We start from the raw sequence: 22364 nt of genomic DNA, 5'->3' as shown, positions 1-22364 counted from the left end.
GACTGTTCCCTGCACAGAGTTGAATTCTGATACCTCTTCCTGTTATTTTCTTTTGCATTATTTTGGTTATTGTGTGTATTGTTGTCTACTCTGTTAAAGGTCAAACAAATGTGGGTCAGCATGGTATGGTGTGATGGCTGCTGGTGTAGAAATCCACCACTACTGTCACTCCCTGTTTGGTATTAAGCAAGTCACTTGTCCTCTCTGGAGCTAGCTCAGTATCCTCATCTACAAAATGAGGGAGTCAGACTAGATGGTATCCAAAGTCTCTTCTGGCTGTAAATTTTTGATCCTGTGATCCCATAAAGTTTGGCTTTGACTTCCCTTTATTCATCATTTCTAATGTTATGGAAATATTGCATCATATTCATTTACTACAATTTTTTTAACCTTTCCCCAATCAGTTGAAATCTATTCCATTGTGTTGATTATGCATGTCACCTTAATGCCCTTGGCCCGAACCTGGTCCATATTGATAATTACTTAGAGCAACTCCCTGTGTTTGTTGTTTGGGTAAAAAGAATTAATTTGTTTCCTAATGACTATGGTCTATGTTTCAAAAAAAAAATCATACTGTTCAGTATGTATTCATGAAATAACATTATTTTATTCAGTGAATCAAGAGAATAAGACTCCTCCCAAGAACATAAGATCATTTTTGATTACTTCCATAGTGATTTAGGAGAATTCATTCTTTTTTTTTCTGGCATTTAAGGGGTTCATTCAGTTATATGTTAGCCCTAATGCTACCCTGAGTCTAACTGTTAAGGTACTAAAAATCTCCATGTGTATGTTCTTCAGACATCTCAAAATGTTCAAAACAGAACTCAACAGGTTCCCCTCAAAGCCTGGCCAACCCCCCCCCCCATGCCTTATGCATCAGTTACAATGCTAGCTGTTCACAATTTTCCTGTAGAATATTTACAAATTTTCTGCAGCTTTTAGTCCTAATGAGTATTTAAAAACTAAATTTTTAAAATTCACAGACTACATTTAATACACTTTGAATTCTACAAACCATAGGTTTCTCTTTTTCATTTGTTTTGTGGTATACATGGATGATACCTAGATTAATTTCTCTGATTGTCATAGAATAAGTCTAATGGAAAGATTTCTATTTAGTTTCTCCATTGCCCTGGTCAGCCAACTTCAAAACCTTGAATTCATCTGTGATTCTTCCCTCTCCTTTAGCTTTTCAATCAATTAGTTATCAGTTCTACCCCCAGAAGTAGCTGTATTCTGCTTTTTATTACCACTACTATTTTCATCATTTCTCTGCTGTTACTATTATACCAGCCTCCTTATTGACCTTCTTCCCTCATGTCTCCCTCTTATGCATCGTGTCCTTCACAGTGTTGTCCATATGATTTTTCTAATCCTTTGCTCTAATCTTTTCATTCCCTTAGTCAAAAATCTCTAGCGGTTCCCCATTATCTACAAAAACAAAATGAAATTTCTTATCCTGGCATTCAACAACCTTCCTCTATTTCATGTATTTTTTTTCTGGCTAAACTGAATGACTCATTCACTTTTCTCATCTTGCTTTCTTATCCATGCTAGAAATAGATTTTCTTTCCCAATTCGCCTGCTGAAATAACTTCCTTCAAACTCTATTCAAATAACTCATTTTGTATGAAATCTTCCTCAATCCCTTAGCTAGAAAAATCTCTTGTCACTTTTTGAATTTCTCACATTGAGCCTTGTAGTATAATTATTTGTGTTTATTTCCACCCTCACCTCCATGCCCACTTTTATTAGATTATAAGCTCATTTAAAGGCCAGGGAAAGGATCTTATTTCAGCTTCGTGTCTTCAACACATCTAGCACAGGGCCTTATACCAGGTAGACACTTAATATGTTTATCAAATTAAATTGATTATCTGTACTTTTCAAGATGTCCTTTCTTTAGAGAGGATAATTAATCTCTTTTTATTATACTGTGTAGCTTCAGAAACTTCCTTTTTTTCTGCCTAGAGACTTAAGCTGTTCCAGATCTGAGCTCATCTTCTCCTGCACAGGTATCACATAGCTTCTTGCACTTCATCACCTCTAGTGACAGTAATACATTTCTGTGATGTGAAGAAAAGGAACAGAAGATTTACTGATGTCCTTTGTGCCTGAGAAATGTACTTGATTGTGTGGGGCATCAAAATAATGGCACTATAGGAGATGACTCATCTATCCAGCATTCACTGTGTATTATAATTATAAAAATAGCAACACAGCACCTCACAGTCCTCAAGAGAACACACACACACACACACACCCCAACCATCTGTGCCTTTTTTGTAGGAGTTTAGTGTAAATTTTGTGAATATTTTGTTTCTACCAGACTATGCTTTATTTTCTCCAACTCTCCCAAATAGGAATGTCTAAGGATAAAGAGTAACCCAAGTTCTTTCCCTTTTCTGTCATATTTTAAACGACCTTATAGATATTTTAGTTCATTGTATAATTGAAGAAACTAAGGCAAAGAGAAATTAAATGACTTTCCCAAAATCTAACATATGATAAGTAGCATAGGTACAATTTGAACTTTGCTCTTTGACTCTAAACACAACATTGTTTACACTTCCTAACACTGTCTCCCTAAGGCACTAAAGAGAATGATGAGGACTGAGAAGAGAAAGCAGAGCTCTTCAACCCTTATTTTGTTTCTATTTTTCTTTGCCACAAAGAGTTGTATTTGAATTGTAAAGGGCAGAACATGGCCTTGATAGTCAAGAAAGGTAGAAGGACCCTGGGATTTGTGTTTGCTGGATCATTTCAATGGTATTTGAAAAATCAGACCTTGGTGGAAGTGCCACAGAATTTTTTAAAAGGGCAAATGTCTCTGTTTTCAGAAAAGAAAAAAGTAGAGAATGGAAAATACAGGAAGCTTTGACTTAGTTTGCTGGCAAGATACTACAAATTACTATTAAAGGTTTAGTTAGTGAATGTCTAAAAAGGAAGTAGTGATCACATAGAGCCAGCATGACTCCATCAAGAACAGGGCATGCCAGACTAATCTCATTTCCTTTTTTAATAGGGTTATTACACTGGTAGACCAGAGGAATACTATAGATATGTTTTTAAGTAGATTTTAGCAAAGCATTTGACAATGCCTATTGTGCTATTCTTGTAGAAAACATGGAAGGACACGAGCTAGACGATAGTCTGAATAGGTAGGTTTGGAACTGGGAAATTGCTCAACACAAAAATTTGTCACTTCCAAAGTGATGCCACTTTGGAAGGAGGGGTCAAATTGTTTGTCCCACAGACTTGTGCTGTTATCACTTCTTTCAGTCACTTGAGTAAAGGCTTAGATGATGTGCTTATCAAATTTGCAGATGTCATAAAGCTGAGAGGGATAGCTATCATAATAAATGATAGGAACCAAAAAAAAAAAAAGATCTTGACAGGCTAGAATATGGGCCAAATCTAAGATGAGTCTTAAAGGGATAAAAATAACGTCTTAGATTCAAAAAATCAACTTCACATTAACAAAATGGGGCAGAGGTGTGACTAGACAGACATTTATATAAAAATTATCTAAGGTTTTAATCAACTTTAAGGACAAAAATGAGTTAACAATGAATTAACATTGTGATATAGCAGCCAAGAAATCTGATGACATGTTAGGCTATCTTTAAAAAGACATGGGTTCCGGGACTGGAGAGATGACAGTCATTACATTTGGTCCTTGTCATATCCCATCTGAAGTGTTAAGTTCTAGGCATCATATTTTGGGAAGAAAATTGATTAGCTAGAAAGCATTGAAAGGAGGGCAACCAGGATGGGGAAGGGCTTTGAGTTTATGCCATTTGAGAATTGTGAAGGAAACTGGCTATATTTAACCTGGAGAAAAGAAAACTTAGGATGGAGCATAACTGAGTTTTAGGAATTTGAAGGTTTATCATGAAAAAGGATTAGATTTACTGTCATTTCCTAAGGAAAGAAATGGAAGTAAGAGGCAAACTTATACTTGATGAAAGGAAATATTACTAATAATTAAAGCCACACACAAGTGTAATTTGCTACCTTGGGAAATAGTAAATTTGCTTTCAATGGACCATGGATTCATAAAATTAGAGCTGTAAGGGACCTTAAATACCCTTTACAGATAAGGAAACTTGAGTCCTAGAAAGGCTAAGTGACCTAAGATCACATGGATAGTAAGTAGTAGAACCAGGATTTGAACCCCTGTCCTCTGACACCAAATTCAGTTTGGTACAATTTCCTTTATACCATTATGCCTCAAATATCTTAAGGTCATAGCTTAATGGTCACTTGGAGGGTCTTTTATGGTTTAGACCAAACGTTTTCTTAAACTCATCCAACTTATATATACTATGCTTCTGTGTGACAGTATATCACTAAAATAAGATGGAAGTGGAAAATTATATTTTAAGAGGTTGATGAATGAAGTGGCATGGTTGTTAGAGCTTCATCAGTATTATTAATGAAGGACATATTGATGATAATGATGTGGTGGTGGTGGTGGTAGTGATGATGATGGTAGTGGTATAAGAGGGTAGAGTAGAAATTAAATTATTACCTAGATACTGGCATGTTTAAGGAATTTGAGAAAATGACCAGTAGGTCAGTAATGAATAGCAACATGGGTAGAGAGGATATATAATTGTATAAACATATTACTTGGATTCCAAAAGAGGGAATATAGTAAAGGAATGATCTGAAAACAGCAGTAGGAATCAAGGAGCATAGTTCATTAGCTAGTAACTCCAAGGGGTAGAAGAAAAGGAATGGCCACCTATCTTCAGCAAGGGCTGGATTTCATTTAAAATGAGAAAATGAACTGAAAATTGGTTGAAAGATTAAGGATGTAGATAAGTGGTGAAAAGAGACCAGTTGTTTCCAGCAACACAGGGAAAAGGCTGAGAGATGAATGAACCAGACTGGAGTAGGGCTGATTATGAAAAAGAGAATGTAGTATGAGCATGTAGCTTGCATAAAAGACCTAATATAATTCCTGCTTCCCTTCTTTTCTCACTCCAACACATTTTTTATACTTCTGTGAAATTAATGTTCTTTTGCTATTTGGTTCTCAGTTCAAAAATCTTTCATATTTCTCTATTGTTCACTGAGTAAAGTCTAAACTCCTTTGCCAACCAGCCTAAGACTAACACAATCTGGCATGACCCAATCTTTCCATCCTGATTTCATATTGCTCAGGGAATCATGGAATCTGAAAGTTGGAAGGGACCTCAGAGGCTGTCCAGTTCAGCTCTTACCTCTACAACATAATGTATAATTGGTCATCCATGCTTTGTTTGAAGACTTTTAGTAAGCGTCTTTACCTTTATTACCTCCCAAAATGGACTTTTCCACTTTGGCATAGTTCTAATTTTGGAAATTTTTCTAACATCAAGCCTAAATCTTCCCTTTTGCAATTACTAACCTCTGCTCTTCATTCTTCCCATGGGGCCATGGAGAACAAGTCTACTCCCTTTTCTACATGACAGTACCACACACTATGAAAGATAAATATTTTATCCTACCATAAGTCTTCTTCTGGCTAAATATTCCTAGTTCTTTCAACCCTTCCTCATATGGCATAATCTTAAGCCTCTTTGCCATCTTTGTCATTCATCTCTGGAAATTCTTCAGGATGTCCATATCCTTTTAAAAATATATCTTGTGGCATATTCCAGTTGTGATCTGCTCATGGAAAAGGACTATCACCTCCTTAGTCCTGGACACTAACCATGCCTGCTAATATGGCCTATCATATTAGTTGTGTTTAAAATTAATTTAGCTCACATCCACATACTCTATTTCAGCCAAATTGTACTATTCTCTTTTCCTTTTACACCCACACTGTAGTTTTCTGTCTGCATTTTGATACATCCTGTATGAAAGGCTTTACTTATTGAATTCCAAACTATATTTTCAAGCCCATCTTAAATGTCACCTCCTACATGAAGCAACTCTGCTCCCCCTGCTAGTAACAATCTTCCCAATTTGTTTTGCAATTCTTTAAAGAATTTACTATGTATCATAATGTATTGGAGCCATTTGTGCTTTCCCTACAAGAATGCAAGTTTCATGTGGGCAAGGACATTATCTTTTTCTAAATACTGCATCTCCAGAGCCAAGCATAGGGATCTCTAGAGACAAGGTGTTAAATAATATTTTTAATGCTTTTAAATTGAGTTTTCCATGCCTTTCCTTAAAAAGGTATTAAGTCTCTACCTCGATTATTCTTTGACTTCTTACTCACAGCAAGCCTTAAAATCTTGATAAAAATGGAATAGCTAGATGGACCGGGAAAAAAATGAAATAATAGTAAAGTTGTCATTGTGTGTATCTAATACTTGTCATTTGAAACCCCATCTCTGATACTTACCTCTAACTTCAGACCTGGGATCCTGGATAAAGATAGTCTACCATCCCTAAGTAGTACTGGCAATTAATAGACCATTTTGAGGATTATTGTATGTGACAGAAACTATCAAAAATAACTCTTTTTCATCAGTGTTGATACTATCATCCTTAAAGTCTTATTCTCATACCTCATTGTTGTGTTGAGATGACTCGTTTCTCTCTCATAAGTCATACCTTCAGAATGAAAGTCCTAACAATTTCCCAACAAGCTAGAAAAGTTTTGTGTATGAGTAGAGCGATGATCTGTATGTCTGTCATCTGAGGAACAGCTGAGTCAGATTGGGAGAAGCTTATCCCCAGATTACGATATTATTATTATTATCATCACACAGCAACTTTCAAAAGCCATCTACTGACTTGTTGAGGAATCATAAAAAGCCTTGGTAAAAAGAATATTTTCATGCCTTGAAATAGTGAAAAAAATGATCCTGCCTCCACTGAAAATCTTTCCATGACTTAATATTCCATGTGTTCCTATGGCCAAAAGAAAATGATCACTGGAAGCTAGAGATACATACTCCATTCTGTAATCCATAAGTTAAACCTTTCCAACTTGGTCAGAATTGCTGAGGTTTACCTGCTGTTGGCATAGTCTCTGAAAATATGGGTTTACTTCCCAGGTAGCTGGGAGTACAGGGTACTTCCCAGTAGATTTTTAGTGCCCCTTGAATAGGAATAGTTTCTAATTTAAATGTGGTATCAATACTGTGATCTTCCCAAGCTGATACCTCTCTGGGTCAGGCAACTTGTTTGTTTTTGGCTGTCTACAGAAACAGAAATGAGTTTAAGAATTTTCCACATTAAACCCCCATATTTTTCATCGACAGTGTAGTAGGAAGGTGAATTGACTACATTTAACTTTTTTAAAGAAACAGATAGTGTGGTAAACCGTAAAATTCCAGTTCGTTGAAAAAATGAGTCTTATTGAAATGAAACTAGTTTTTTTTTAATAGAATGATTGTTTAGCTGTTAGTTTTCTGTTATAATTTGAAGGGCACCAAAACTTGGCATCCCAAAGGGTGTGTGTGTGTATGCGTGTGCGCGCGCACATTATCTCCACCAGAATAAAAACAGTTTAATACTTTCCCAGATAAAACAGACCCCTCAGAATTGTTCAGATGTTTATAAAGTACTTTATTAGCTTGAACCTTCACCAAATTTAAAACATTTTAACCAAGCAAAAGTCTTTAAAGAAAATATTCATCATTTATGTCTCTTTAATTGCTACAATACCATTCTAGTAGCTCATAGCTTTTGTCCTTTTCCTTTTCAATGGAAATACATATGACAGTTGAGTGCATCAAGACTTCATGGGAGATCAATTCAAGTGAGCTACAAAAATGATAAAAAATGTTTATTACAGCAAGGCAGGAAATTATAAACAAAAGCTTTCTCAGCAACATAGGGCACACACACAAAATTGTGTGTAGGGGTAAATTTTTGTGAGAAAATTCAGTGCCTGATTGGTTTATTTTTTCTCCTCCCTTTCCCATTTCTAGAGCCGGATTCGAAGGATGTGGAATGACACAGTTCGAAAGCAGTCTGAGTCTTCCTTTATTACCGGAGATATAAACAGTTCAGCATCACTCAACAGAGGTAATTATAACCTATTTTTCATATTTATAACTTCTATGATTACTTTAAGGAGTCTTAAATTTATTGCTTTATTTTCAACTTCTGCTGGACCTCATTCCCTATGATAGGAATATTATAACAAAGTATAAAACCTGTCTGAGTGTAGCAGAGTATTCCATTATTCATAAAGCTGGATTTTTTTTAACTTGAATTTTCAGAATATCTTTTATGAAAGGAAGTTAGGAAAGAGGGAACTTCTTTCCATATAGTCAGCTGCTACTGCCATAAACTGGTGAGCTGTCAGGCCTCATTGCAAGCAATGAAAATGGGCAATTATGTAGCTATAGAGTCTGCTAAGCATCATAGAGTTACACATTGTCCCAGGTATAAAACAATTTCATACTCTTTGAGGTAGTAAAAAAAATAAAATACTGCATAATCCATACCTGCAACAAATGAGAAGAAAAGCATATCTAATCTTAATCTTTAGAATGCATGACCAACTAACAGAAATCCATAAGAATAAGGGAAAAATCTGTATGTGCGCCTTGATCTTGAATGCTTCTGGGTAAATTGTTCCACAGGCTCTGCTTTATTTTTCTTTTCTCTGAATAGCTCAAGTTGTCTCCCTGTACTTTTAGCAAATGTCTAATTGATTTTTTTTTCTAGACTGAATTTGAGCTTAGTGAAAACATCTAGAGCCATTATCATTATTTATTGGAAAGCAGTAGTCTAGGAACCTCTGAGATTCCAGATTCACTCTCCTGAGGAAGATATTTTGGCTCTACTTTTGCAAGGACCAGCTTGCTTTTTTGTTTGTTTTATTTTGTTTTAAATAGAATCTCCCTATTTTGCCCAAGATAGAAGTATAGCAGCCACTGATGGACCTGATCCCAGCACCTATTGGTATAGATGATTTACCTTCTCCATTTTTTCCTGCCTGGATTAGTTAATCCCTTCTTAAGCAGCTTGGTAGCTCTCTGCTCCTTAGGGCTTACCACATTGCTGCCAGACTGACTGGGAAAACCCAATCAGCTTAGACTTCTTCAGCTCAGAACTTCCAAGCTCAAGCAATCCACCAACCTCAACCTCCTCAGCAACAGGGATTATAGGAACATGTCACTTTTTCCAGCCAATCAAGTTCTATAATTGGCATTGGTCATTTTTTCCTTGACTTAGACCAAACTAGAAACTGTAACTTATTTTGTCTTAAGTCATTTTCACATCAATTTCATTTAATATATTACTTAAAGAATTGTCATATAGGTAATATTTGCTTATGAATGGCACAATCACCATTTTGGAGGGGGCAGTTTAAATGAATGGGAATCTACCCTTTATTTGTTGCAGTAGAGAGAACCATAATTCTTTAAACTGTATGTGGTGGTTAGGATAAAAATGTTGAAAATATAAGATTTAGGTGTTTAGAGTAAATTTTTTTTTTGGTTCATGTAAAAAGACACTGTTAAACATATTGTTCAAGAATCAGGACCATTATTTCCTGTACCAAAAGGATAATGGTCTTGTGTTTGTTTGTTTGTTTGTTTTATGAGGGACAGGGATTACTTCTTTTAAATATATAGAATCTGCTTATCTAATATATAGAAACTGCTCCAAAGCTGTCCTCATCTAATACTGCCTTAACTCCAACTGATAAAAACTGGCCTCTATATAAGAGAACAGATTACTTCCTATATGGCAGAAGATGAGTTGATCATGAATATATCTGTGAGCACAAGAATTATTCCCTTTGCAAGGACAGAATTTCTCATCTATAAAATGATATAGTTGGACTAGATGATCTCTAAGGGCCCATGCAGCCCTAAAATTCTATGATTTCATCATCTTTTTTTTTTCTTAACCTAATCTCATTCATTGGAGAATTTATAGTGTTGTCTTTTTAAAAAAGCCATTTCTTAAAGAAAGCCATTTCTTTCTTGAAAAGAAAACACTATAAATTCTCCAGTGAATGAGATTTTAAGATTTTGTTTAAACAATAAGATTTTACAATTTTTTTTAAAACTACTATCTTTAAACATTCAAATACCTCTTTTGGTAGAAATGGAAAATAGAGCACAAGGACTTTATTTTTCTTATTTAATTCTATATATATATGTATATATATATAAAATAAATCTGTTATGACTTATTGTTTTATTTACTAATAAATTATTCTAAACTTAGTGAAATATAGAATCACAAATTTGACAGTTGGAAATAACTTTATTATCCATCTAGTCCAACCCATATAAAAAAGGAATTCCCAGTATAACCTATGCAAGAAATGGTCATCCACCCTCTTCTGGAAAAGCTCCACGAAGGAAGAACCCACTATGTCTTGGAGCATCTTTGGAACATCATTAATTATTAGGAAGTTTTCCTGATTCCAAGCCTAAATTTGCCTTTGTAACTGCCACCCATGATTCCTGGATCTTCCCTCTGGAGCCAGACAAAACAAGTCCAATCCCTCCTCATGTCATATAATGTGTAGCTGAGTCTTCCCTAGGCTAGACATGTCTAGTTCCTTAAATTCACCTTCGTATAACATGGACTCAAGGTCCTTTACCATGTTACTTGCCCTCCTGTGGAAACTCTACAGCTTTGATGTTGTTGTTTGGTTGTCCAATCCTATCAGATTCTAATGACCCCATGGACTCTGTCCATAAGATATTTTTGGCAAAGATACTGGAGTGGTTTGCTATTTCCTTCTCCACCCATTTTGCAGATGAAGAACTGAGGCAAATAAGGGTTAAGTGATTTGCCCAGAGTCACACAGCTAGTATCTGAGGTCAAATTTGAACTCAGATCTTCTTGACTCCAGGCCTGGTGCTCTATCCACTGTGCCACCTAACTGCCCCTACAGTAGCTTATCATTGTCCTTCTCAACCTTTGGTACCTCAAACTAAACACTGTAATCCAGTTGATGTTTGACAAGTGTCAAGTGAGACTATCACCTTCATTATCTTGGAAACTCTGTTGCTCTAAATGTAGTTCAAGGTCACACCAGCTTTTCTGGCTTCCACACTATATTGCTGACTCGTATTTTGCTTGCAGTCCACTAAAACTCCTACATATTTTTTTCAGAACTGATATCTAACCAAGACTTTCTTATCTTGTACTTTTGAAACTGACTTTTTTTTTAACCCAAGTATAAGACTTTATATCTGTTTCTCATATTTCATCTTGATAGAGCCAGTCCAATGTTCTAGTCTGTCAAGATCCTTTTGGATCCAGTGAATTAGCCCTCCGAACTCCATGTCAGTCCTAGAATTGATGAGTATTCCGTCTCTGCCTTTATGCAAGTCACTGATGAAAACCTTGATAAACATTACAGATTCATTCCACTAGAGAATTCATTCTGATCTTTTAATTTCTGGAACTTACCTCTTATTCACATGTCAGTACTCATTATTTTTCTCCAAGTATAATTCATATATACTCTCTTTTTCATTAGTTCAGTGATGATAAGTCATAATAATATTGATTTCTTGGACCAATAAAATTGCAAACTCCTGGTTTTGTAATCATTTATATCACTGTTTCCAACAACTAACAAAAATCAATGCTTATATATTTCAGTGGATTTTGATGCCATAGACAAAGTTGTATCCTCTAGTGGTCTAAACTTTGTAATACATTCCTTGATCATGGATAGCAGTAAATCCACTTCACTAGTTATCTCTGATTTTTGCCATATGACTGAGCATACTTCACTTTTTCTTCTTACTTGTCTTTGATGTCATCTTTCATATTACTCTTGAACAAAATCTTATTGATATGTGGTAGACTACTCATGCCCACTATGTATTTCCCCAATGCCCTTTGGAAAAACAAATGAAGTTAACAAAATGCACTTATTACCCAGATTGCGTTATGCAGTCAAAGGTCAGACTTTTGAGTTAACCTGCCTGTATATATATCTGGAATGTAGCTCTACAAAAAGCATTCCAACATTTCATTTTACATGTCATCTATTCCCCAGAAACAAAAATTCATTCTTGCTATCTTCAGGATCCATTAAGTATAAAATTTCCTCTCTACAGATTAGTACTATAGTAAATTATTGTCCCTTTCTCTTTTTCTAAAGTTTTTCTGTTACTTCACCTCTCACGATAAATGGCATATTCTTGGGATCAAGCATCTACTCTAGCCTTGTTTCATGTCATTCTTCAAATTACATTAATGTTCTCAAATACTTTCCTAGAGATTATATTATCCCTTTCAAAACATTCTTCTTAATCTGAGACTTTAGAGATATGCAAAGCCTATTATAAAACACACCTCATGTCAAAACCCAGTATCAGATATTGTGATATACTATTCTTATGTTTCAGGTACATATACATAATTATATTCTACCAAAAGACTGAGTGCATCTTTCTCTTTCTCTGATTATTATAGTGCTTTTTAGAATTCAGGTGGCATTTGTTTCTAAATTTAATTTATAGTATGGAGATAGAATAACAACAATAGTAACCCAAATTTTTACTTCACAAAATATTTTTCTCATACTACTCTATGAGTTAGGTAATGCAAGTATTATTGTTTCCATTTCATAGATGAGAAAATATTTTTTAGTAGTCGTGTTCCTCATAATGGAAGCCTCATTCTGAGAGTTGATTAATTAACACAGTGTTATCCCCAAAAAGCATTTAAAGGCCCTCAACCTTTTTTGGGAAGTCTATCTTCCATTAAGGCTATCCATATTCCATGACAATGGCAAATAACATAAATCTTCCTATTTACCAAGCCTTACTTGACAGCAATAGTGAAGAGTGTAGTTAAAAAGTTCTCTTGGGGCAGCTGGGTGGCACAGTAGATAGAGCACCAGCCCTGGAGTCAAGAGGACCTGAGTTCAAATGTGGCCTTGGACACCACAGTTACTCGCTATGTGACCCTGGGCAAGTCACTTAATCCAAACTGCCTTGTCAAAAAAAAAAGTTATCTTTGTGGTTTACATTTGTTAAAGGAAATTTGATTTTGATGATCAATTTCACATCAATGACATGTACATAATACTCCTTTTTGGAGAAGAATATTAACAGCTGAGCTTTGTTCAACTTATTTGAAAGCTTTTTATGGAGATAGGAGGTAAGCAACTAGCAATAAAAAACAATGAGATCTTACTTTTTCTGTACCTTTCAGTTAATAATGTGCCTATAAAGGCATGGTTGTGGTAAATCTTTTGCCAGTGTCTGGCTATTCCTTTCTCATATTTTCATCAAAGATATATTTACATATATATATACATGTATAGATCATTCTCATCAAAATTTTATACAAATGATAAAATAAGCATATCAGTCATTACTGATGTTCTCTTGATCAACTTCTTTGGGTAATAATGCCATCTGTGATTTTTTTCCCCTTTAAAAAAAATCTTGGGGCAGCTAGGTGGCACAGTGGATAGAGCACTGGCCTGGACTCAGGAGGACCTGAGTTCAAATCTGGCCTCAGACACAAAACACTCACTAGCTGTGTGACCCTGGGCAAGTCACCCATTGCCTAGCAAAAACCAAAACAAAACGAAAAGATCTTCCCCTCCATAAGATATGTTGAAAAACTAATCCCTTGATACTTTCAGAATTGTGCTACCTCGCACACCATTTTCCTCATTATGCATTTAGTCTAGTCCACCTATTCTTCCTGGCATTTTGTCTTCTTATTTGCCATTTCTAATTTTTTGTATGACACATCAAGAACTGTGATTTTAGGGGCTAATACAATGGATCTTCTATCAATAATATTCAAAATAGATTGTATAGAATCATTGACAAGTTTGTTCATTTCCCTTTTATTTGTTGGACTCCTAACAGTTTCATCTGTTAGTGCTCGAGACAGTGCAGCTCATTTGAGTCCCACGATAAGACTTTGGTAGACTTTTTCTGCTTGTAGTGCTTTGGGCAGCTATTTTATGAGGCAATAATACTCAATCGATGGGTAGATAGTAGGTACAGTAGATAGAGCACTGGACCTGGAGTCAGGAGTTCCAGTCTGGCCTCATACTAACTGTGTGACCCACTTCCTCATCAGCAGCTGGAGAAGGAAATGGCAAATTACTCCAGTATCTTTGCCAAAAAAGCCCCAAATGGCCTCACAAATTGTCATACATGACTGAAAAATGACTGAACAAAAAATACTCAATCTTCTGCTTGACTTCTACATAGCACTTTTTGTTGTTAAAAAATGAGTTTGCTTTCTAAAACAGTACTTCCTTTGGCTGCCATGTCTTTGCTTGGCAAGGAAAGCAACTGTTTGCTTATTTTCTAGCTTAGTTGTTTTCTGGCTCCTTTGACACTTTCAGTAAAGCTCTTGCAGGAAATTGTGGTAATCAAGGTAAATATCTTCTACTGTTTTTTTTTCCATTTCCCATTTTTCTACATTGGATATTTTTTAAATAGATTAGATTGAAGCTGAAATTCTTACATTTATTCTTCTGATTTGATATTAATATTAACCTTTTCTCTAGTCAGTGGTCTCATTACAATAACAATTGAGTTTAATAAGATTTCCCTATCAATAACCAATTCTTTCTTATTACGATTTAGTTAGTTTAATTTTCTATGATTTTCTTTAGTGTTCATCACTTTCTGAATTTTCCACCTTTCTTCTGGAAGAAAAAAAAAACCCTGTGATCTATGTATGTGTGTGTGTGTGTGTGGGTAAAAGTGTTAACATTAACCAGTTCTGAAATTTTGACTCTTTCATTTATCATATCTGAGTCATATTTTTCAGTTTTTGCTCTTTCCCTCTGTCCCCTTTCTCATTGAAGTAAGCAAGCATCAAAGTATGTTGACTTGGTTTTCAGTTTATTGTCAAGTTCTTCATGGAATGTCTTTGCCCTCTCATACTTTATTGCACATACTTGCCCATATACTGCAGTTATCTTCAAGGTTTTCTTCTGATTTCATTTATAGTAAGAATATTAATGTTGATATGATTCAGTTCTTGTAATTGTGTTTTAACTCATCAGTTATTAAACAAAAGAATCATTTACAGTACCTATTTTTAATACTGATAGTCTAAAAACAAGTATTCCTTGCAGTATCTTACCTTTTTTTCCTGCTAGCCTACCAATCTTACTACCAAAATCAAAGGTTGTTTCACTCAGCTAATGGCTCTTTTAAATGTGTCCTTTGTCTCATGGGTCATCATTGCCAAAAAATTGAAAATCTCCTGATAAATTGCCAGATTACTTCTGGTGATTAACATCTCTATACTTAAGTAGGCTAACCCTTAGACAGCTGTTCAGTCTTTGCTGTGACCACACTCAAAGCCGTTCCAGGTTGGTAGATCCTTCCCAAGCTTATGTTCTACTGACAGAACCTGTGTGAACTCAGCATCAGCCTCTGCTCTGATAAGGTCTGGACTAGGATTTTATTTTAAAATGACCAGCATGAGGAGAGAAATAAGATACAGACTCTGCCCATAAAGAGCTTATCTATCAACAACAAAAATTTGATTTCATTAATTTTAATTCCCAAAATTTTTTGTCTTCTAGTTTCACCAATACTCCTTGTATATTCCTATATAAAGGTAATAAAAAAAACCTGAGGTGGTTAACTGAATGCTAAAGTGAGCTGAGTGAATATAAATCTTTATTACTTTAATCTAAGAGGATGATACCTTCTGGGCTAAAGTAGAAAAAAAGCCTAATCAAATAGACTTGTCTCCTCTGAACTAAAAATTAAATGCAAAATGGATTCCCCCTTCTGTCTTTTGCTTTCTTGATCTGAAAACACATTTGCTGTGTCAGAATTAAAGGTAATTCATTTACTCTCCCTCCTCTAGAAATTAACCTAAACACTATCTTTCCAATTCTTCCAATGTCCTTTCCTACCCTTCAGAAATCTTTGGAAACACTAGTTCAATTCAGACAGCCCTGCTAAATAACTAGTTATGTAGCAGAGCAGTGATGTGACTCCAATCCATTTTAAGCTTGTGTCTTGTCAGATCCATATTGTCTTTCCCAGGCTGCTAGATCACTGGGGCAAAAGAAACTTCACAATAAATCACCTGCCACCTCATTAATATTCAGGCTCCTAAACACATTTGTTTTTATGTTTTCATAGAAAATGCAAATGAAAAAATGTCAATGGTAGCTGATGGTTATTGATGGCTTATATAAATTAATGCTTCCAGGATGAAACACTCATTTGCTGAACTTCATTACTGTCAGTAAACATAATTTGGTGTAAAAGCATAAAATACACCATACTGCCCATAACTGTTGCCGCTCTGAATGATTATAGAATTGTCATTTGTAAGTATTAACCATATCTTAATAAATTTATATATTTGTGATATATATGCAAAGAAAAACAGCAAATGATGTGCATGTGTGCTTGTGCACATGTAGCAAATCAAATAGCCTATAAAAATGCTGTTCAGTGTCAACAACAAGCAGTAGGACCATATTAACTCAAGTATGTTAAGCATTCTATGATGCATGCAAAAATTGGTTTCCCTTTATTATTGCTGTTAGGTTTTATATCAAGTATTTATCACCACTTCCTTTTCCTGATGTATAAATGTGGTAACAATTTCCAATCTTTGAATAATGCATTCAAAATATTAAAATGTTGTCCCTATGCATTATTATTCCATATTTTGCAATAATGAACTGAGAAAATTATGTGTTGGTTCAAATGGTGAGACTGAATAAGGAAACTGAAACAAAGACTATTAAGTCCCTGTTCTAAACTCAAATCAAACTAAGTAATTGTCAGAAAGGGTGCTCTTTTTTTACTCTCAGTGCCAAATACTGGTATCATTCAATATATTTCTACAAACAATTGTTACTAATTGGAGAGAGGAGGGAGAGACAGACAAGCAGATGAGAAGAAAGGAAGGGAGAAAGGGAAGATTTTCGGCTATGATTTTCAGTCTGTAGGAATCAATAGGCTCTGTTCTTTATAGTTCAATGGATACTGGAAATAGGAGCTTTTTTTTTTTTAATATGCTGTTAACATGTCTTTGATTCTTTTTAAAGATTGCTTTAAATTCTACCTCTTGCATACTCCCTTTCAGTTTTCTAAACCTTTGCCTCATTTTTCCCCTTAAATTTTCTGTTCCCCCATAGAAAGAGTTCTCTTTTAACTGATTTATTAGATTGCACCACTGACAGGAGACATCCTATCTTCATATTGTAAATTAAATTGTGGTGTAGAGAAATAATAAATTATAAATCAAAATGTTTCCAAGCATTTTTATCTGGCTTTCAAGTTAATGTTATTGCATAAAGGACATGAGTCAGTTTTTAAAATAAGTATATTTTCATCTGATTAAATATTAGGTGTCAGTCTGTCCTTTAGACCTGTATTATTCTATAACATATCAATATGTACATACACATATACCTATATATAAACATATACACACATTTACATTTGTGTGTGTATTGCTACGACCCTAAGTTCATACATTCTCTAAATCCATATGTAGGAACTGGTGTCCCCATCTCTCATGGGCCCCCAAAAAGCTGCCTCAAGTTTCTTTGTGGATAAGATCCACAGCTCACTAGCCCCTATCTTCTGTATCTATTTTTACTAGACAGCCAGATGCATGTGTTTCAAAGTAAAGGCATTTAATAAAATGGCATCATGCTAAATACAATAAAAAGATATTCTTCCCAGAAAGCTTGAACTCGGGCTCCCACAAATATGCATAACCATAATCAGAATAATAGTTTTACTTAGGGATCAAGAATCAATCACACACACTTGGGGAACATGTCCAGAGCACACATATAGAAAGGCAACTCGTTCCTCCCAAAACTGCATTGCTGCTGATGTCTTCTCTTAATGTGTGTCAAATCATTGCCCTTTCCACTTTATCAGGCTCCCTTAATTTGTACTTTCCGTGGTATATCTACAAAGGAAAACCAATTAGTAACAATTGTTTATATAAATATATTGAATGATACCAGTATTTGGCACTAGAGGGTAAAAAAGATTTTTTTCAAATGATCTAATCCCTGCCTTCAGAGAACTGAGAACAGAATAGGGCACAAGCAAGGGTGTGTTAGATCCATTCCTTACTAGAACCAATTGCTAAATTTGTCATTGTCAGCATTTATATCTCAGTAATTGGCAAAAGCTACACATCAGGCATTGATTTATTGTTTTGTTGATTGTCTACAGGGTAAGGGTGGTGGGGTAGGTCTTTGGGTAAGGCTTTTTGACTGAGTCCAGGTTTTACAGAATAAGAACAAATCCTTTTACTGGAGTTTGGATTCAGTCAAAAGGCCACACTTAAGGACCCAGAGGGCCACATGTGGCCTTTAGGCTCTGGCTCTAGACTTAAGAAAGTGATAAAGAAAATGTTAATATGCGTATTAAACTTTAAAGTGTGTGTGTGTGTGTATTTTCCCCCTCCAAAGAAACAGTTGTTAAACATTTACCAGCACACTCCAACATACATAAATAAGAAGGAAAGAAATAAGGTTTTGAAAAATGATTATCAGAAAAGGTTGAACCAAAAGACAAGTAAGATTATTTATAGGGGCAGCTAGGTGGTGCAGTGGATAGAGCTCCAGCCTTGGGGTCAGGAGGACCTGAGTTCAAATCCGACCTCAGATGCTTGATACTTAATAGCTGTGTGACCCTGGGCAAGTCACTTAACCCTGATTGCCTCACAAAAAAAAAAAAAAGATTATTTATAGCTGGTAAGGAGATCAAAGGAAAATTCTTGAAGAAGGGTAGGGTAATAACATATAACGCTATAATGACTAGATCGTTTGGTCACGGACCTAAGCCAATCTTCAAAACTTCTGATTCAAAACAAACAAACAAACAAAAATCCCTATTCCTTGAAGCTGTGGAATCAAAAGTGTATAGTTTGTTTAGTAATATCTGGTAACATCTGAAGTTTGGTAAACTGAGTTAGAAGACTTTTGTACTGCATTCCCAGTGATGAAGGTCATTTATTCATTCAACTGTGTTCAAGGCACTATGCTAAAAAAAAAAACAACCTAGTGATAGAGACTCTGCTCTCAATAAACTTCCAGACATTAGAAAAAGAAAAGAAATATTGTAAAAGGGAATATGAATTATATGCAAAAAGACTCTCAGAAAATACGCTATTAAAAAAATTTACAAGAGACATCACTTTCACTTTTACTGTTCAAGAAGGGCTTTACTGAGTCCTGAGTTGCTCCTTATGGGTATAGGTGCAGAGGAGGACTGCGACAGAGTTAGGAGAATGATAGTTCTTCCTGGACAAATGTGAGTAGAATGAACATTCATGAAAAGAAATGAAGGCAGGGTAAGAATGGGGGATGACTCATTTGACTAGAAAAAAGAAGAGGCAAAACAGAATAATATTTCTTGGGTCATAAAAGTAATTCAGACCCAGATTGTCAAGTATTTTGAATACCAGAATTTGGGATTTACACTTTAATTGGTAGTCACTTTCAAGCCACTGAAGAATTTTAACTAGAGGAGTGAGCTTTGGAAGATTCTTTGTGTTGTGATGTGAAGGAATGATTCAAGGATGTTATAAGACCAGTTAGGAAAGTACTGCAACAGTCTAGATGAGAAAAGAGAAGGATTTGACCAAATGTGATTGCAGTAGATATTCAAAAGAATGGCTGCAAAATATATCGTGGGAGTAGAAATAAAATTTTCCAATTGATTTGATGTGTCAGATGAAGAAGAGAGAAGAGTCTAGAAGAGCCTCTGAGCTTTGTAGTTTTAGGTACCTTCAATAGAAGTAAGAGTGTAGAGTGATGGAGACCATTTTGTTGGGGAAAATGATGACCACCACATCAGTTTAAATAGGAATTTTCCCCACTATTACAATTCCATTAAAATATACTTCTGAAACACAAAATATTTAACCTGTGGCTATATAACCACTTATCCTAAAGCATGGAGACAGCTGAAGTTGATTTACTTTTGAAACATAATTTCTCTTTAGGAGAGGTGTAAAAGGTCATGGATAATCAGAGGAAATATTTAGTCTGCCATCTTGTTGGTCAGGTAACCCAGAAATCCCAGATTGAATCTAAAGATAGTTATACAGTCTGACATGTGCCAAGACAAGGCAGGGGAGAATAAACAAAGAAGTACAGGAAGGGAGGGACCCACCAGAAATGGATGGGATAACAGTTGGGATAAATTTTCATCTAACAATAAGACAGTTTAAAGAATGAACTTGGACATGCAAGGTCAAAGGGAATGATTGCTCTAATTTTGCTTGCCTAAATCCCAACATGGAGTTTTCTTTGTATCTTGGCCTGATCCATTTGTATATCTAGGCAGGCTCAACTTACATATGTATAATACATATAGATGTACATATACATACACACATACACCCATATATGTATATTCTATTGTCAGTGTTAAGTCTATTACTGATTAAAACTTATGATTGATCTAAAATCAATATAAATCTTTTCAGACATAAAAGTTTGAATCAGGCTATCAGAATTGTATGATGTTCACAAAACTTTCAGTGAAGAAACTAAAAAGTTCTTCTGGCACATTCCTTGTGTAATGAGGAAAATGTTCTTTTTAAAAATAATTATTAGGGGTTCAACTTTCTGGGCCAGTTGCTTTAAACAGCAACAATTAAAATATTGACTTGTGAACATTGAAGACATGTGACTATGAAATTATCCCCAATACTTATAACTGATGATCCTCAAGATACATGGTCTTGTCCTTGAAGTGTCTGGTTTCTCAAAGAAACTGTGGCTTCCTAATATTTAGTTTCATGCTAAGAACTGGGTTTCTTTCCACTCCATTCTAGTAGAAATTACTCTCCAAAGTCACCGATTTAATTCAACCCAACAAAGCATATTAAATACCTACTAGATGCTAGAGAATTGAAGCAAAAAAAAGTCCCTGTCCTCAAGAATCTTATATTCTGGGCTGGGCAGGGGGAAGAAGGGAGAGAGGGTATAAATCATGAACACAGATAAGAGGAAACATTCTAGAATGCTAGATTTGGAGTTAGGAAGATTTAGGTTCAAATTTGACTTCCAAGGTCAAACTACTTCTCTAAGCCTCAGTTTCTTCATCTGCAAAATGGACATAACACCTGGAGAACTTACTTGATAGGACATAGAAAGACTAAAGTGAGATAACATATGTAAAACACTTGTAAAACTTCAAGTGCTATGACATGAATATTTTAAGTACCATATTATAAGTCAGCTAATATTGTAAATTAAGATAAAGTAATTTCTGGAAGGACAGAAAAGTAGCTGAGGAGAACTGCAAAGGCATCACCATGGAAGTGGTACCTAAGCTGAGCCTTGAAATGTACTCCTAATTATCAAATCCTTTGTTCTTGTTTTTCCCATTCTCCTTGACCTCTTTGCAGAATTCAACACAATGTTAACTTCTCCATCTTTTGTGATATTCTAATCCAGTAGTTCTTAACCTGGACTCTGCAAATTTTAAAAAAATATTTTAATAACAATATTTCAGTACAATTGGGGTTTTTTATAGTTCTATGTATTTTATTTTATGCATTTAGAAATATTGAGAAGAATTCCAAGAGCTTCATTGGACTGCCAAAGGGATCTACAACACAACAAAGTTTAAGAACCTCTGATAACCAAATATTATACTCCCTCAATTTTTGTTCTATCTCTCTGGTTAGTTTTTTTTTGTTTTGTTTTGTTTTGTTTTGTTTTTGTTGGCAATCGGGGTTAAGTGACTTGCCCAGAGTCACAAAGCTAGTGAGTGTTATGTGTCTGAGGCCGCATTTGAACTCAGGTCCTCCTGAGTGTGTTTTTTTTTTTAATTTTTTTTTTTTTTTTGGTTAGGCAATGGGGTTAAGTGACTTGCCCCAAGGTCACACAGCTAGTAAGTATCAAGTGTCTGAGGCCAGATTTGAACTCAGATCCTCCTGACTCCAAGGCCGGAGCTCTATCCACTGTGCCATCTAGCTGCCCTTTTCTTGGTTTGTTTGTTTGTTTGTTTTTCTGAGCGTGTTTTGAAAGTAGTAAGGCAAATAATTCAAGCAATTTAGTGGTACCTACCTGCAGGGTCAGTTCTCCCATGGTAAACCTACCTCCCTCTTCTGTTTTGTCTTTCCTCCCATTGCCTGGCACTTTACATATTTACCGATATCCAGTGTATCTTCCAACCAGTCATTCTCGGTAATTTCTAGTAAAGCTTCTAGGCTTGACTTCTATAAAGTTGTTTGTTTTTATTTTGTTTTGCTTTCCCCACATAATTTGTCCTTACTTCTTTCTCTTTTCCAGTGATAGATTTCTCATGCCTTTATTCTAGTCTTTTTTTTTGCCCTTATTTACATGCTTCCCTGGAACCTACATGGAGACTAACTCTACTTTAGATGCTATGACATTCAGCTGCTCCTGTGCTGAGTAAGCACTTTTGTAGATCTCTTTACAATTATGCTTCAGTGGTTTCTCATTGCTTTTT

At 35.2% G+C, this 22364-nt stretch overlaps 1 protein-coding gene across 8 annotated transcripts in view; it reads left to right on the top strand.

Moving 5' to 3' along the window:
* The window catches only part of ADGRL3 (adhesion G protein-coupled receptor L3), a 943202-nt gene that overhangs the window by 900837 nt on the left and 20001 nt on the right, over window positions 1–22364 (top strand). For all 8 annotated transcript variants that reach the window (XM_078148809.1, XM_078148806.1, XM_078148805.1 and 5 more), the window contains one exon: window positions 7887–7983. In XM_078148809.1, the coding sequence (XP_078004935.1) occupies window positions 7887–7983 (97 nt within the window). The remainder of the gene's footprint in view (window positions 1–7886; window positions 7984–22364) is intronic.

The sequence above is a fragment of the Phascolarctos cinereus genome, unplaced genomic scaffold (assembly GCF_003287225.1).
Source record: "Phascolarctos cinereus isolate Bilbo 61053 unplaced genomic scaffold, phaCin_HiC Scaffold_9;HRSCAF=440, whole genome shotgun sequence".
Taxonomy (NCBI): Eukaryota; Metazoa; Chordata; class Mammalia; order Diprotodontia; family Phascolarctidae; genus Phascolarctos; species Phascolarctos cinereus.
This window is presented reverse-complemented; position numbering and strand designations above follow the sequence as displayed.